Here is a 14,225-nt window from a genome sequence, read left to right on the forward strand (position 1 = left end):
TTTGGACAACAATGGAGGTCTACTGTACAGAGGAGGAAGATATAACAGGCTTTGATACACACATAATACTTGTCAGTAGATAAATTCATTGTTGGTTTGGCTCACATGGGATTAGTTAATAGTAAGAAAAATAGAAATTAGAGGGTTTATAATGTATATGAGCTATCCCTCACCTCCATGCGTCCCTCCTGCTCCAGCGGTTTGATCCCTGCGAAGATGTCTGGTTCCTCCTCCTGGTGGTTGTCAGCAAGCTGTCTGTCTGCTCCCTCCTCTGAGGCAGCACTCAGGTAGTAGGCTTGATAGTCATCCTCACCCACAACCTCTCCTCCTGCAGCTCCACCTGCTGCCTCTGCTCCTTGGTTAGCTGCTCCACCCACAGCTGCTGCCCCGCTCCCGGCAGACGTCGCCTCCCTGCGGCCCCGTGGTGGCTTGGTAGAGGCAGGAGTGTTACCTAATCTGGCTGTAGCAGCGGAGGTGGAAGGCTGGTTACTGCAAGCTGAGTCTACATCTTCATCTCTGTTCTGGACTGACTCCACCTCCACCTCTGCCTCCTTCTCTGAAGTACTGGGCATGTCCATTACAACCACCACTGCCTCTTTGGAAGGGAAGGAGGGTGGAACAGGCTCTGCAGCAGGGAGTACAGGCGAGGCATGGCTGACACGTTTGGTTTCAAACATCTTGCTCCCTCCACTGCTGACGCTGTACTTGCGTGAGTCTCGGAGTAGTGGGCTCGGGGAGGGCAGCATCTCAGGTGGTGGGGGGAGAAACTCAAAAGTGTTGCTGGCCTCAGCCCCCAAAGCCAGACTGCAGCCGTCGTCCAGGCTGAGCTCAGCCAGGTCCGGTTCTAGAGAGCTATCCTCACTGCTGGTTCTCCGCTTGGCACTGGCATGCTTACCACCTCCTAGCCCTCCACCTCCACCCGGACCTCCAACAGACGTGCCCTTGCCACCTCCCTGTGTCAGTTTCAGCTTCCCTCCAGAGGAGGAGCCTGGTCCTTTATACATGCACTTCCCTCCTCCGTCTTCTAGAGACAGAGAGACACTCCCTCCCAGACGGACTAGCATCCCTCCCCCACCACTCACTGACAAACCCTTCCTCTTGGTCAAAATGGTCTCTTTGGGTCGCACTGCCATCTCCTGGTGAGGTGAGTGACCACTTCCTCTTCCTTTAAAATCTCCAGCAGCTCCACCATCAACTCTACATCCTCCCCCTGGTTCAAGAGGTTCTCCTCCACCTGCTGCAGCAGCTTTCATTCCTCTCTGGTTCTGCACTGCCCTGGACCAGCAGAAGGTGGCGCTCTTCTTATCAGCACTGCAGTAGGTGATGCCTTCCAGAGGGTAGGCCACCTCCCAGTTGAAATAGCAGGACTCCACAGCAGGCTTGAATCCCTGGAAAAGCTTATCCAGGGACTTGCGGTGTTGTCCCCGCTTCACTATCTCTATCACTTTAAGATGCCATTGCTTCAGCTGGCCTGCCAGTTCTAGACGCCTGGAAGAGAGCATACAAAGTCTGTGTTTTGAACTTCAACCCCTACTTAATGTGTACTGTTATACTAAATAGAGCTTCAATGAGTAGTTGATTAATCACTTAGTTGATGAACAGAAATTAAGCAACTATTTTATTAATCGATTAATTTTTTACAGCAAAAACTTCTAACATTCTCTAGTTTCAGTGTCTCACATATGAGGATTTGGTGTGTGACTTTGTCATATTTGAGAGTAAAGTAAATATCTTTACGTTTCATAATATCGGTAAGAACAAAACAAGCAAACCAAAAGCATTACTGTGGGCTCGTAGCAATTGTGAATGATATTTTTTCACAAATTTTTAACAATTTATAGACAAATTGGTCATAATAATCGACAGATTTGTTAGTTGCAGTCCTATTCTTAAATATATTATCTATTGCTATAATTAAGTGATAAATGTGCTGATATTACATAACTTTCCCAGCGACAGTTTAAGAAGCAGGGAGCAGTGTCTGACCTGCAGGGGCTCATAGTGGGGTCAAGCACTGCCAGCCTCCACAGCACTACCATCTCATCACACATGCTGGCACAGGCATGAGCTGCCACCTCTGACTGGCCATTGCCCCGCCCAGTGTGTCCGCTGGCACTGCTGTGGGATGCTGATGTCCGAACGCTGTACCACCAGCTGATGATCTGAGAACACACAGTCAGACATCACAGAGAGGTTCAGTGTTTGTGCGTAATCACTGAAACAAAACTGCCATCCTCCTGCCACAACAGAGCTATATCGACACGCCTCTCTCCATGGAAACGATACAAAACACTTTCATGAATATGTTATAGGACACCATCAAAGGAAATGCAGGTTTAGTTTTAGTAATTTTAAGCAGGCCTGCCACGGGCATGTATGCACTGTAAGCTGCCTCATGAATATTTAAGGAAAAATAAACAAAGATATAATAAACGTAATCACTCATATCAGGATAAGGGACAAAAAAAGTTCCTAGTTATCATTATCTCTTGCAATTTGCAATGTTAGCCTATCAGCCTTGAAATCTTTAGGTATTATCTTCATTTATCTAAAATAAATTAAAGACAGCAAAATGCAATGCAATTTTTGAGACAAACTGCTGCAAATTCTGTAATTTTGGGCCACAATAATACCCAAAAACACTAGATCCTGGGGGCACTGCCATAATGCCTGTATGCTGCAAAAGGATGGTGGTCAGCAGAGTCAATAAGCAACATGAAGAAAGTCCTAAATGCAACAGGAGCCCCTGTCATGTTAAGAATGTACCTGTTCGTAGGTGAGGCACTGCTCAGTGAGGATCTCCAGCAGCGGGGCAGCGTTACTGTCTCGTCTCTTGAACATCTCCCTGACGATGGACAGAAGGTTCCAGATTCCCTCTGGCTCCCTGCCTCTCAAAGGTCGCAGCAGACAAGCCCACTCAGCAGCAGCTGGTGGCTCCGTGGACGACAAGTACATGGAGTTTACATCACTATGGATAACACACACACACACACACACACACACACACACACACACACACACACACACACACACACACACACACACACACACACACTAAAGTTAGTGGACTAACATTGAGCTATATCAGTCAGGAGGAAAGAGGGGGTGAAAGTAAAACAGAGTAAAAAATAAAGTAAGAATAAACTAAAGTCATTGTGTTGATCAAAATGAGGAAATATGTCACCAATACAGAGGTTGAGCTATTTCTTGAATTTTTAATAGTGTCTGGACAACACTGGAGCTCTGTGGCACAAAGGTGTGAGCTATACCGGGCTTTGGATACACAGACAGTACTTGTAAAGCCAACCTTTAGACTGTGCAACAACAACTATTGTATACGTCACACTGTGCAAAATGGATTACAGAAAATCTTGGTGGCAATCTGTGCCAGACTGTACAATATCAATTGAATGACTGTATGGTGACTTATACTGCTACAATATGAATAGAAATAAGTATATAAGAGCACAGAAACGTCATCAGCCCATGTCATCCACCTGCACTGCTCTGATGTTTTGAAAATGCAGCAAAGCTAGGAAGGCTTTCTCCTTTGCCCCACAAAGTCCCACAAACCTCTTTTTCATTCTGCCTGAATCATTTTGGTTTGTGTGGTGTGTGCAGTGTGTGCATTTGTTTTTTTTCCAAAACTTTATCCAAAAATGGCGCTTGTGGAAAATGGAATGTTGGGCCGGGCAACGTATTGGGTGTCATTTCAGGTCGTATTCTGACTGGATTGTTTGTAGACGTGGGTTGTAGCAACAGACACATTGTGAGAATTTGGTCCTACATTTTTAACACTGTCAGAATTTTGCTGTAGTCTGTCTTTGGTTGCCGAAGCTCCAAATCAGCAGCTGGTGGACATTTCTCACCATGTGATCTAAGACCACAGTTTGATGTCCCAAGATTTCAACATGTTTCTTGATTTCAACGTGATTTGAAAATGAATGTTTGTCAATGTTCATCTTAGATAGCACAAAACACCACCGTGTAAAGGGGCCTTTACTAATACTAGAGTATTCCTCTAAGGCACCAATATACATAAGTGCTTGATGGATGCTCAAACAGCTTTGGAGCCTTAGAAACCCCCTCCCCCTACACCTATCCAACTGTGGAACTGGAGGGGCGGTGTCTGATAATTTCTGAAACTTTTAAAACTGACCATCCAACTTTCACACCCACTTCCTGCAGTGATTGGCCAGCTGTGTAGGGGTGAGAGAGTAAGCAGGGTTTCAACTTCTCTCTTTTTTCATTCTTGACAGAAGTATTTCTGTCAGTTTTCATATGAACAACCAAGTGAAACACTATGAACAGCGGAGGGAATCTTAGGGAATCTCACGTTGCGATTCGATTCTCGATTTAAATTGAATTTTCGGTTGAATAAACAGAATAGGAAGCACTATTTAAGTCTCTTAGGCTGAATTCACACCAAATCTGGCGTTGCGGCAAAAATGCCAGTCCTCCCATTCATTTGAATAGGGGTAGTGTGTTTAGGCTGCGGGGGTGGGGGCCACAGGGGCACTGCAGTGGCCCGCAGGGAGAAAGTTGAACCAGAATCAACTTTTGGTGAAACACAAACTGACATAATGCTGTAGTGGCCAATCACAACAGAGATCAGCTTGAACAAAGCTGTACAACCCTGCCATGAGGCAGGATGAAGACGTTACTAGGAAGACGGGAAGACATTTCTCTTCGTTTGATACTGTTAAAAGTAAAGTTAGGCTTTGCTGATGGCTTCCTGATTCATTTTAAAAAAGATGAAATAAAAAGACAACACTGCCCCTCCAGCCTTACACACAGTCCCTTGCCCAGCCAGAGCAGAACCAATCATAAAGGAACAGGGTCCACTCCATTACCAGCACCCTAAAACTGCAATCCTTACTGAATCTAATGGCAAATTCCTGGAACACAGAAAGCTGTTCCCTTGTCACAGTGTGGGGAAGTTTTGGTGTCCTCACATTGACAAAGCTCTCCAACTCCTCTGTCATGACCACCTGGGTGACCCTGACAACATCATCATCCACATGGGAACTAATGACCTGCGCCGTAAGGGAGAGAAGGTGTCAGAGGCCATCATCAAGGTGGCTCAGAAAGCACACAGGAAGTTTCTTAGGGCTAACATCACCATCTCCGCACTGCTGCCATGGACCGACTTCCCCTGGAACCTGATCCACAACATAAACAGGGTGATCAGTTCAGAGTGTGCAACACTAAACAATGTCAACATCGCCCATCACCCCACTCTGACATATGAACACCTGTATGACCACGTCCACCATGACTGGGATCATGTCTGGATGTTTGCTGAAGACCTAAAAAGGACAACAACCGACAGAGAGCCTTCAGACCCACACACCACCACAGAACCACCACAGCTCAGCCATGGACACCAGCACACAACACACTGGCCACGGGAGATGAGACAGCCATCAGCCCAACCTACCAGAGACCAACTGTCCAGAGCCCAGCCTACCAGAATTCAGCCTGCTAGAGCCCAGCCTACCAGAGCCCAACCAACCGGAGATCAGGAAACCAGAGTCCAGCCAACTGGAGCCCAACCTGGCAGAACCCCACCCACTGTAAATCAGGTAAGGAGTGGTGCCAGAACTGAGACAAACTGCTCATATCTGGAGCAGCATACTATACAGAAGCACAGCCTGACATGGTTCAAGCCATGCCACTCCCTGGGATGCAGCCTTCCTTAGTACAGGTAGTGGCCAACCACTCAGACATTAGAGAGGTGAAGCAACTACTACACCTCTCCTCTCACCATCTTTAAGATTCTTGGTTAGGAAAAAAGGACAAAAAACCAAAAAAAATCAGGCTGCTGCCTGCTCCTTAGTTCTCGATTATATTCTGTTCTTTCTGTTTTGAATCACCATTGAATTGAATTTAAATGTGAACATACTGTTCTCTCTTAACGAAATCTCTATTAGTTCATGGAAAATTCAGGGTCTGTTCTCTTCCGCTTTTGGACTGAAGAGCACAGACCCAGCATTTATCTCTAGCATTAGAAGTCAAGATATTGTCATATTAGAAACATGGTGTCGAGATGACACAGACACCCACTGTCCCTCAAACTACAGAGAGATATTACTACTTTCCCTCAAACAGAAACACATACATCACGGTAGAGATTCAGGTGAGGTTATTGTGTGGTATTAAGAGGACTTATCATCACATCTAAAAATAATTAAAAAAGCAACAACACACCTCTGGCTTAAGTTAAACAAAAATACTGCCAAATGTGATAATGATCTGTACTACTTCCCCCCTTAAGTCGCTCTATTATGATGAACACTTTTTTGCAAATCTCCATAAAGAGATTGGACATTACCAGCCCAGGGTAATGTCCTGTTGGTGGGATATTTAAATGCCAAAACAGGATGTGAGCCTGACATAGTGGATCATGCTGGTGACAGCCACATCTTTGGACAGTCCTCTATACGCCTCCCCTTCAGCCCCCCCCCCCCCCCCCTCCCCTCCCCTCCCCTCAGCCCCCCCTATTTTCTTATGTACCAACTGTACATAAGAAAATAACAGAACCTGAGCCCTGTAAATTACCTAAAATAAACAATAAATATAAATCGACTCCTGATGGTGAAGTTAGATTTAAAAATATAATTACTTCACATTAAATCACTGGTCTGATTAACACATTCCTCTCTGTATAGTTTCAACCAAACCAATTAAACATGGCTGTTTCAAAAATAAATGATATTTATCATAATTCAGCCAGTAAAGCAGGTCTTACTAAGAACAGCTCTGCATCTAAACAGAGACTGAAAAAGGAAGAATAGTATGACAAGGACTGCAAAAATGTCAGAAAAAAATGAAGACAGCAATCCAACCTGAAACACCATCAGCCACAAAACACAGACCTGCCAGAAAATTATGTTGAAACACTGAGAGAATACAAACAGATAATAAAACATAAGAAACAACAATATCATGATCAGAATTGTCAACTCATTGATCAAAATCATTTCTGGGAGAGATGGAACAACTTAACAAAACAGACAACTTGGCCCTAAAAAATGGAACATTTGGAAAGAACATTTTGAAAAGCTACATGAGCAAATTTCACCTAACAATCTCAATCATGAACAGAAACAAATTAGAGAAAAATTGACAATTTTGAATCAACAATCAAAAATAATCAGAACCCCCCTTGATTACCTAATTACAATGAAGAATTTGAAAACAGCATATAAAAACTAAAGTCTGGGAAAGCATGTGGAGCTGATGGCATCAGGACAGAGATGGTGAAACACAGCAGCCCTGAGCTGAAACAGGCACTGCTTCAGTTGTTCAATCTCATCCTTCAAATCAGGTCGCTATCCTGAGATCTGGAGCTCGGGACTTATTTCCAAAGGTTCACAATTCAGGAAATCTCACGATTCGATTTGATTCCAATTCTTGGGGTCACGATTCGATTCACAATCGATTTGCGATTCAAAACGATTCATGAGTCAAAATCGATTTGATTTGCAATTCAAAATCAACTCTCAATTCAATACATTCATAGATTTGATTTGGTTACTCTTTCCATTTCACTGCAGTAGATACTTTTATAGGTCTCAAAGATCAACAAATCACTCTGAATCAAATGTAAACATTTACTACTCAATATCTACCCTGAGTAAGATTTATGTTCCTTTAGTCCACTCAGTCAACAGGAAACCAGAGAGGCGTCTTTCAGGGTAGCAGCTTGTCTCCAACTCTATTTAACATCTACATTAATGACTTAAGTACTGTACTGTTGGAGCAGTCTGGAACCCCTGGCCCTTAACAATAAGGAAATTAAATTCCTGCTCTATGCTGATTACCTGGTGTTGCTGTCACCCACACAAGGACTATAGCAGCACCTGGACCTCCTGGAGCAGTACTGTCAGAACTGGGCCCTGACAGTGAACTTTAAAAAATCTAAAATTATGATCTTCCAAAAGAGGCCCAAATCTCAGGAAACCAAATATCAATTCAAACTAGGAAACATCCATCTAGATCACAGCCTATACTATGATTACCTAGGGCTCAAAATCAGTGCCTCAGGTAACATTAGTTTGGCAGTGAATGCACTGAAACAAAAAGCATGTGGAGCGTTTTATGCAATTAGAAGAACATTTTACAAAATAGACATATCAATGAGAATTTGGACAAAAATATTTGATAAATTAATCCAACCAATCGCCCTTTATGGTAGTGAAGTTTGGAGTCTACTCAGTCATCAGGACTACACTAGATGGGACAAGCATCCCATAGAGACCCTGCATGCAGAATTCTGTAGGTCCAAAGAAAAACACCAACCAATGCATGCAGGGCAGAATTAAGCTGTTACCCCACTGATTATTAACATTAAAAAAACTCTGCTCAACCTCAGACCAACACTGCTTTCCAACCATGAATCAGAGTCAATCAAATTATCAAACTAACAAAAGATGCCTATCTGGAACATTGGGCCAATCGAACCAAAACTCAAAACAAACTCAATTGCTATCTGACCCTAAACCATGAAAATAAATTGACAGAGTATCTCTCCACTGTCAGAGATACTAAGCAGAGACAAATCCTGACCAAATACAGACTGAGTGACCACAGTCAGCCATAGAGACAGGACGACACAAGAGAAAAGAGTCTGTGGTCACTGCACAACAGGTGAGGTAAAGACAGAGATGCACTTCCTCTTAAAATGTGACAAATATAATAATATCAGAGTGGAATACTTTAAGAAATTTGATACAAAGCTAGATGAAAATGTAAAAAGCAACAGATAGGGACATGCAGCAAACTTTGCTGCACAATACATGACTGCATGTCACAAACTAAGGGATAATTAAAACATCTCTGAATGTGACAAACAATTATCTTGATGTCTATTATACATATGGTTATTTTTATCTGTTCCATTATTTAATATTGTGAATGTCATGTTATTGTTGTTTTACCTTAATTCAACAGTGTTTCTATGCTTTGGCAACATTGTGACTTTATACAGTCCTGCCAATGCAAGCACTGTACAGTAAATGTGACTATATAGTGGAGTAACACACACAAAACATGTGTTTAATGTTCTTTGTGATATTCTTGTTCTCTTTATTTATGTATTTGTTTATCTTATTTTATTTAATGAATTGTATTTTTTTCTTCTCATTATTGAACTGCATTATCCTCGACACTCAATATTATTCATATATAAATGTGATTATTTAACCAAACGTGTTTAATGTTCTCTGCCATTTTCTTGCTCTTTAATTAATCTCAAATTGTATTATCCTTGATACTATGGAAATATTATTCATCTGTAAATGTGTGAGAGAGAGGGAGAGAGAGAGAGAGAGAGAGAGAGAGAGAGAGAGAGAGAGAGAGAGAGAGAGAGAGAGAGAAACAAAACGTTATTTCTGATTGTTTCACAGCGGTTACAAATACACACGCCCACACCCCCTCCCCCACCCCATACCTCTGCACAACTCTGTGGAGGAGCACCACACTGCCTGACTTGCTCATAAAGCCTGTACACCATGTCCCAAACCATTCACTGGTGTCCTTAGTCCATTGAAATGCAATATGAAACATAACTGGCAGTTAAGATAAATGGTCTTGATGAAGTTCACTGTCAGGAGAGACAAGTGTGTGAGAATATGCAGCTTTTTGATGTTAACTGCATTCAATTGGAAGTATCTTACAGTCTTCTCCCTGTATGAGAATAACAAAATTAAAATGTAATTTACTGACCAACATCACTGGTTAAATGTCTTTAGTAAAAACCGAAGTTGGTGTGTTTGGATCTGGAGTAAGGGGAGGGGGAGGTGGAGTGCAGTGCTATGTTGTTATTAACATTATGTTTCCAGCAGTGGAGAGCAGCCTCTCTATAGCACTGTTAGCTCTGAGGAAAGCCATCACTGTCCAAGAGGCTACACAGATGCAGGGTTTTTGAGATGAAACAGATGGAGCACAGAGTTCTTTTCTTCACTCCACCAGAGTTGGTTTAAGTTGTTAAATGCTGCAGTGTGTGTTGGTCTGCTGGTCTTATTTGTTACTGCTGGAGTTTGCTGCTCCACCCCACTTACATGAGTCTCTGGGTGATGGTGTATAAAGTATTCACAATATACTTAATGTTTGTCTCCCAAAGATAAAGATAAGATGAAGATGAATTACAAGACAATTCTAGCTTGTGCACACTGCACACCGTCCAGGTGCCTCACAGTTGAGTACCACCTTTTTTGTTTCATCAACACAATCAGTGTTCCCCCTATGGCGGGCTGCCAGGCCAATGAGAAGCCCTGCAAGGCCAAAAAATATTTTTTTAAATGCCAGAAATAATGCCAATTACCCATTCATCAGAAAACAATAGCGTTTGGGATCCTCTGAGCAGCGCTGTTTCGAAACGTGACTCAACGTCTGTTTCATTGCCTGGGAAACTCCTGTTAGCTTATCTCCTTTTAAGGAATACGGCAGTGTGTAAGCAAGCGAGTGGTTAAATGAGAGAGCGAGCGGCAGGAAAGTGACAGTGAATGCGAGTGGAGCAGAGAAAATGATTAACAGTAAATTGTCAGTCTGGCAGTAAATGTACAGTACAGACTACAGTGTGTCTATCTGTTCTTCAATCATCTATTCTTTCCCCATCTGCTGGAAAAGTGAAGGGGGTTAGCCCCGAAGTTAGCAACAATGAGTTAGCCTAACCTGATAATGCTAAACAGAGAACGGAGAAATGTGTGGCTGCCATTGACTATATATAAGCAACCCTCCCACCCCCCACTCCCAGGCCAACACTGATAATGTCATTAATTAACATTTAGAAAATCGATTTTTGGCATTTGTGAATCAATTCAGGATCTTAGAAGATAAAAATCGCGATTCTTATGTGAATCATTTTTTTCACCCGATGAATGTCTCCCAGGAGAGACTCTCTCACATGGTTTCTGCAGTACATGAGTTTATCACTTATATGGCATTTTTGTCAATACTTCCCAGCTGTATATAACAATAGCTCATAGTAATATCAATTAATGTGACCTGGATCCAAATAAGTGGCAGAAAATGATGGGTGTGTTAACCAAACACAAATTCATTAATTAATATAAGTTCATTTAAGTTTCCTACTTTCTGCAGCACAATTTAGTCAAAACAATCACACTCTGAGGGCCTGCAACCACATACAAAAAAAACAAAACAAAACTAATGTTTCTGTCTACAACAGGAAAGAAAAAACATTTCACAAGACTTTTGTGAATGAAATGCAAGACTTTTTAATAACTTCTAAGACCTTTTTTGAGGGAATGAATTAAATGCTTTTTAAGACTTTAAAAGATCTGCAGATACCCTGGTCTGAAAATGTGCAACTTTATCCCCATATTTAAATGATTTTGTGTCCCACCCCCCACCTTCCTCCTCCTCTATAATGACCAGCACTTCACTTCACTTGATGCTGGCATATCCCTGACGTTTAGAATATTTCTACTAAAGCCTTTAAGAAATGTGTTTGAGGATCAGTATGTGAGACCAGTATTGTGTACCTGAAGACGACAGGTGAAGGCCCACAGAACTTGTGCAGTGTCTTTTTGATGTTGTCGCTGAGGGTCGACTCATCCAAATACCAGGTGCTCTGGTCAGAGGCTGAAGGGCCAGCTGTTGGGTCTACACACACACACACACACACACACACACACACACACCATGAATATATACAAAGATAATTTGTACTTTTTCTGAACCTGTCACACAGAGACAATCTGTAAATAAAATGAAATGATCTGGTTGTGTTATCAGACAGTTTACAGTTTATTTTTACATCAGGTTTACTTACTTGGTGTAGGTTAGGAACATACAAGTGTTTTCATTAGTGCTACTGTACCTGGAGCGCCACAGACAGTGTTGATGGCAGTAGACTGAGAGGACAGCAGCTCATCAAGCAGTCGCTGAGCAGTGGGTAGAATCTGGACACACAAAACTGAATGAATACTGAGCCTGCTTTGTATATGACATACACATCATTGAAATTATACTTGCATTTTGTTCAAAAGTTTGATTTATTAAGAGAACAACTGGTTCAGGGTGAGGATGTTACCTGCTGAGGCAGCTCACTAATGAGGTACTGGGCGAACTTTTGGAGCTGGTCCCTCTGCAGCCTGGACAAAGACTCAGAGACGGGAGCCCTCAGGCACACTGCTGATGCCTATAGACATGCACAAACACACACACACACACACACTGTTTAACTAAACTGGCATTTTCAGTGACTCTGCTCTGTGCACAGTCTTTAAAATACAAGACTATTCACATTCTCAGATACACTGATAAGTCAGAGAAGCCTCAAACAATGCCCTCTATGACTGCAATAAACCCTTTTGTTCACTGTTCATTATTGTATTGATTATTTTTCAAATAATTAATTACCTATTCTAAAAAGAGGTTTCTAAATAATATAAAAATGTCCATCATAAATTCCAAGTGTCCAAAGTATCCAAAAATCCAGTGCAATCCCATGTACAGTGAAATTAAGAAAACTTGAGCTAAGAAACTGCAACTGGGAAGTATTTGGTACTTTTCCCCTAAAAGGACTATCAACTAATATCTTGTCCATTGGCTGATAGGGTCACTGATAGGTTGATTTGATAAAAAAATAAAAAATATAAAATATAAAATATTTGATTCAGTTTGATAGCATTCCTTCGTTTAGATACAAACTCACATTGTGGATCCTGAAGAGGCAGAGTGCCACCACATGTGCACACCATTTGGCTCCAGCACCGCAGGTGCAGCTGCAGGAAGTGATGCGGCAGCGATCAAACATGACCGCCACATTGTAGGCTCCTTTAGACTGACCAGCTTGGCTGGACACAACTGTAGCACTGAGATGGAAACCTGGTGCATAGCGGGAATCACAGACAGAAGGATAAACATGGAATTAAGACAGCAGGGAAACAAAAGAAACAAAAACACAAAGTAACAAAACTACAACCATACTTTTTTCCACTCACTGAATTTTTATATTACTGAAAGGTGCTGCTATTAAAAGGTATTTGTAATGTACTGGTACCTCTTCTGAAAATATAATCTACTGTATACGGTTATAGTTTACAGTAGGAGTCTCTATGAACCTATGTATAGTAAAAGTGACAACTCAACCCACCAATCTGCAGAGGATCTTTGACTGCTCTGATCCGATACAGCTGCTCTCCACGTTGGAATTCATCTGGACTCCCATTAGCCAGGCAGGAATACAACCTGCAGCAGCAGGAGTAGGGTAAAGACAGATGGAGAGACAGAGAAGGCACAGCCGAGCGGCAGAGTGGGAGAGGAGAGGTAAGAGAGACAGGAAGAGAAAGATAGGAGAAAACTTATTCTCAAAGACATAACACATGCCCCCTCAAATATTTGAGATTGGATGGCTTTAGAAATTGTTAAATTCCATTTTCACAGTAAGTGTTTTTAATTATCCTTAATAATAATAATAATAATAATGATGATGATAATAATAATAAACGTGTCCTACTAAACAGGGGATCAAGAGCTTAATAGTGTCAGTAAACACAGCAGCTAGATGTTTGTGAGCTTTCTTTACTTAACATTAAATAATCAACAGTGCTGCTAGCTAACCAGCTGACATTAGATCTGAGTTTAAAGCCTTTTAGTTAACATTTAATTGTTTTGCATTATTAAATGCAATAGTGTTAATAAGAGTTATTTAATTATAGTTGCAGATAGTTACTGATAGGGGGAGGCTTGTTCAAAAACATAGAAGCCAAAGCAGATAATTATTGGTTAACTAACAACTTGGATGGGTGTAAACATTAACATATGCATTGTGAAACTTTGAAACCTCAAAAAACTTGACTGCATGACGCCCCTGCTTCCATTAAAAACTGTCCCAAAGATGGAAGCTTCCCATGTATCCTTCAAGACCGTCATAATATCAAAAAATATAAACTTATTAGGCTACAAGTGTCACTTAATTAGGGAGTTTCAGAACAAAGGACATGCTTGCCCAGAGCTATGACAACAATCATCTCAGCTGTCTAAAACTGATATCAAGAACCTCAACACAGTTTAACAGAGCTTTTGTCTGTAACATTTTAGTTCACTACCGAGGTCCACCAGCCTCCAGACAAACTAATATTTAGCTCCAGCTGCTGACACAAATCTGAGAAGTAACACTCACTCTATCAGCTGAGAATGAGGGAATACGTTTAAGTATTTCATTTCTTTAAATGCCTTATTCCACTTCCATG

At 41.8% G+C, this 14,225-nt stretch overlaps 1 protein-coding gene across 2 annotated transcripts in view; it reads right to left on the reverse strand.

The window, feature by feature from the left end:
* The window catches only part of zswim8 (zinc finger, SWIM-type containing 8), a 61,915-nt gene that overhangs the window by 27,635 nt on the left and 20,055 nt on the right, over nucleotides 1-14,225 (reverse strand). For both annotated transcript variants that reach the window (XM_067609248.1, XM_067609249.1), the window contains exons 3-10: nucleotides 13,127-13,221; nucleotides 12,686-12,858; nucleotides 12,062-12,169; nucleotides 11,849-11,930; nucleotides 11,511-11,631; nucleotides 2,767-2,968; nucleotides 1,987-2,162; nucleotides 174-1,488 (exon numbers count right to left, since the gene is read on the reverse strand). In XM_067609248.1, the coding sequence (XP_067465349.1) occupies nucleotides 174-1,488; nucleotides 1,987-2,162; nucleotides 2,767-2,968; nucleotides 11,511-11,631; nucleotides 11,849-11,930; nucleotides 12,062-12,169; nucleotides 12,686-12,858; nucleotides 13,127-13,221 (2,272 nt within the window). The remainder of the gene's footprint in view (nucleotides 1-173; nucleotides 1,489-1,986; nucleotides 2,163-2,766; nucleotides 2,969-11,510; nucleotides 11,632-11,848; nucleotides 11,931-12,061; nucleotides 12,170-12,685; nucleotides 12,859-13,126; nucleotides 13,222-14,225) is intronic.

Source organism: Thunnus thynnus, chromosome 14 (assembly GCF_963924715.1).
Source record: "Thunnus thynnus chromosome 14, fThuThy2.1, whole genome shotgun sequence".
In the NCBI taxonomy this organism is placed as follows: Eukaryota; Metazoa; Chordata; class Actinopteri; order Scombriformes; family Scombridae; genus Thunnus; species Thunnus thynnus.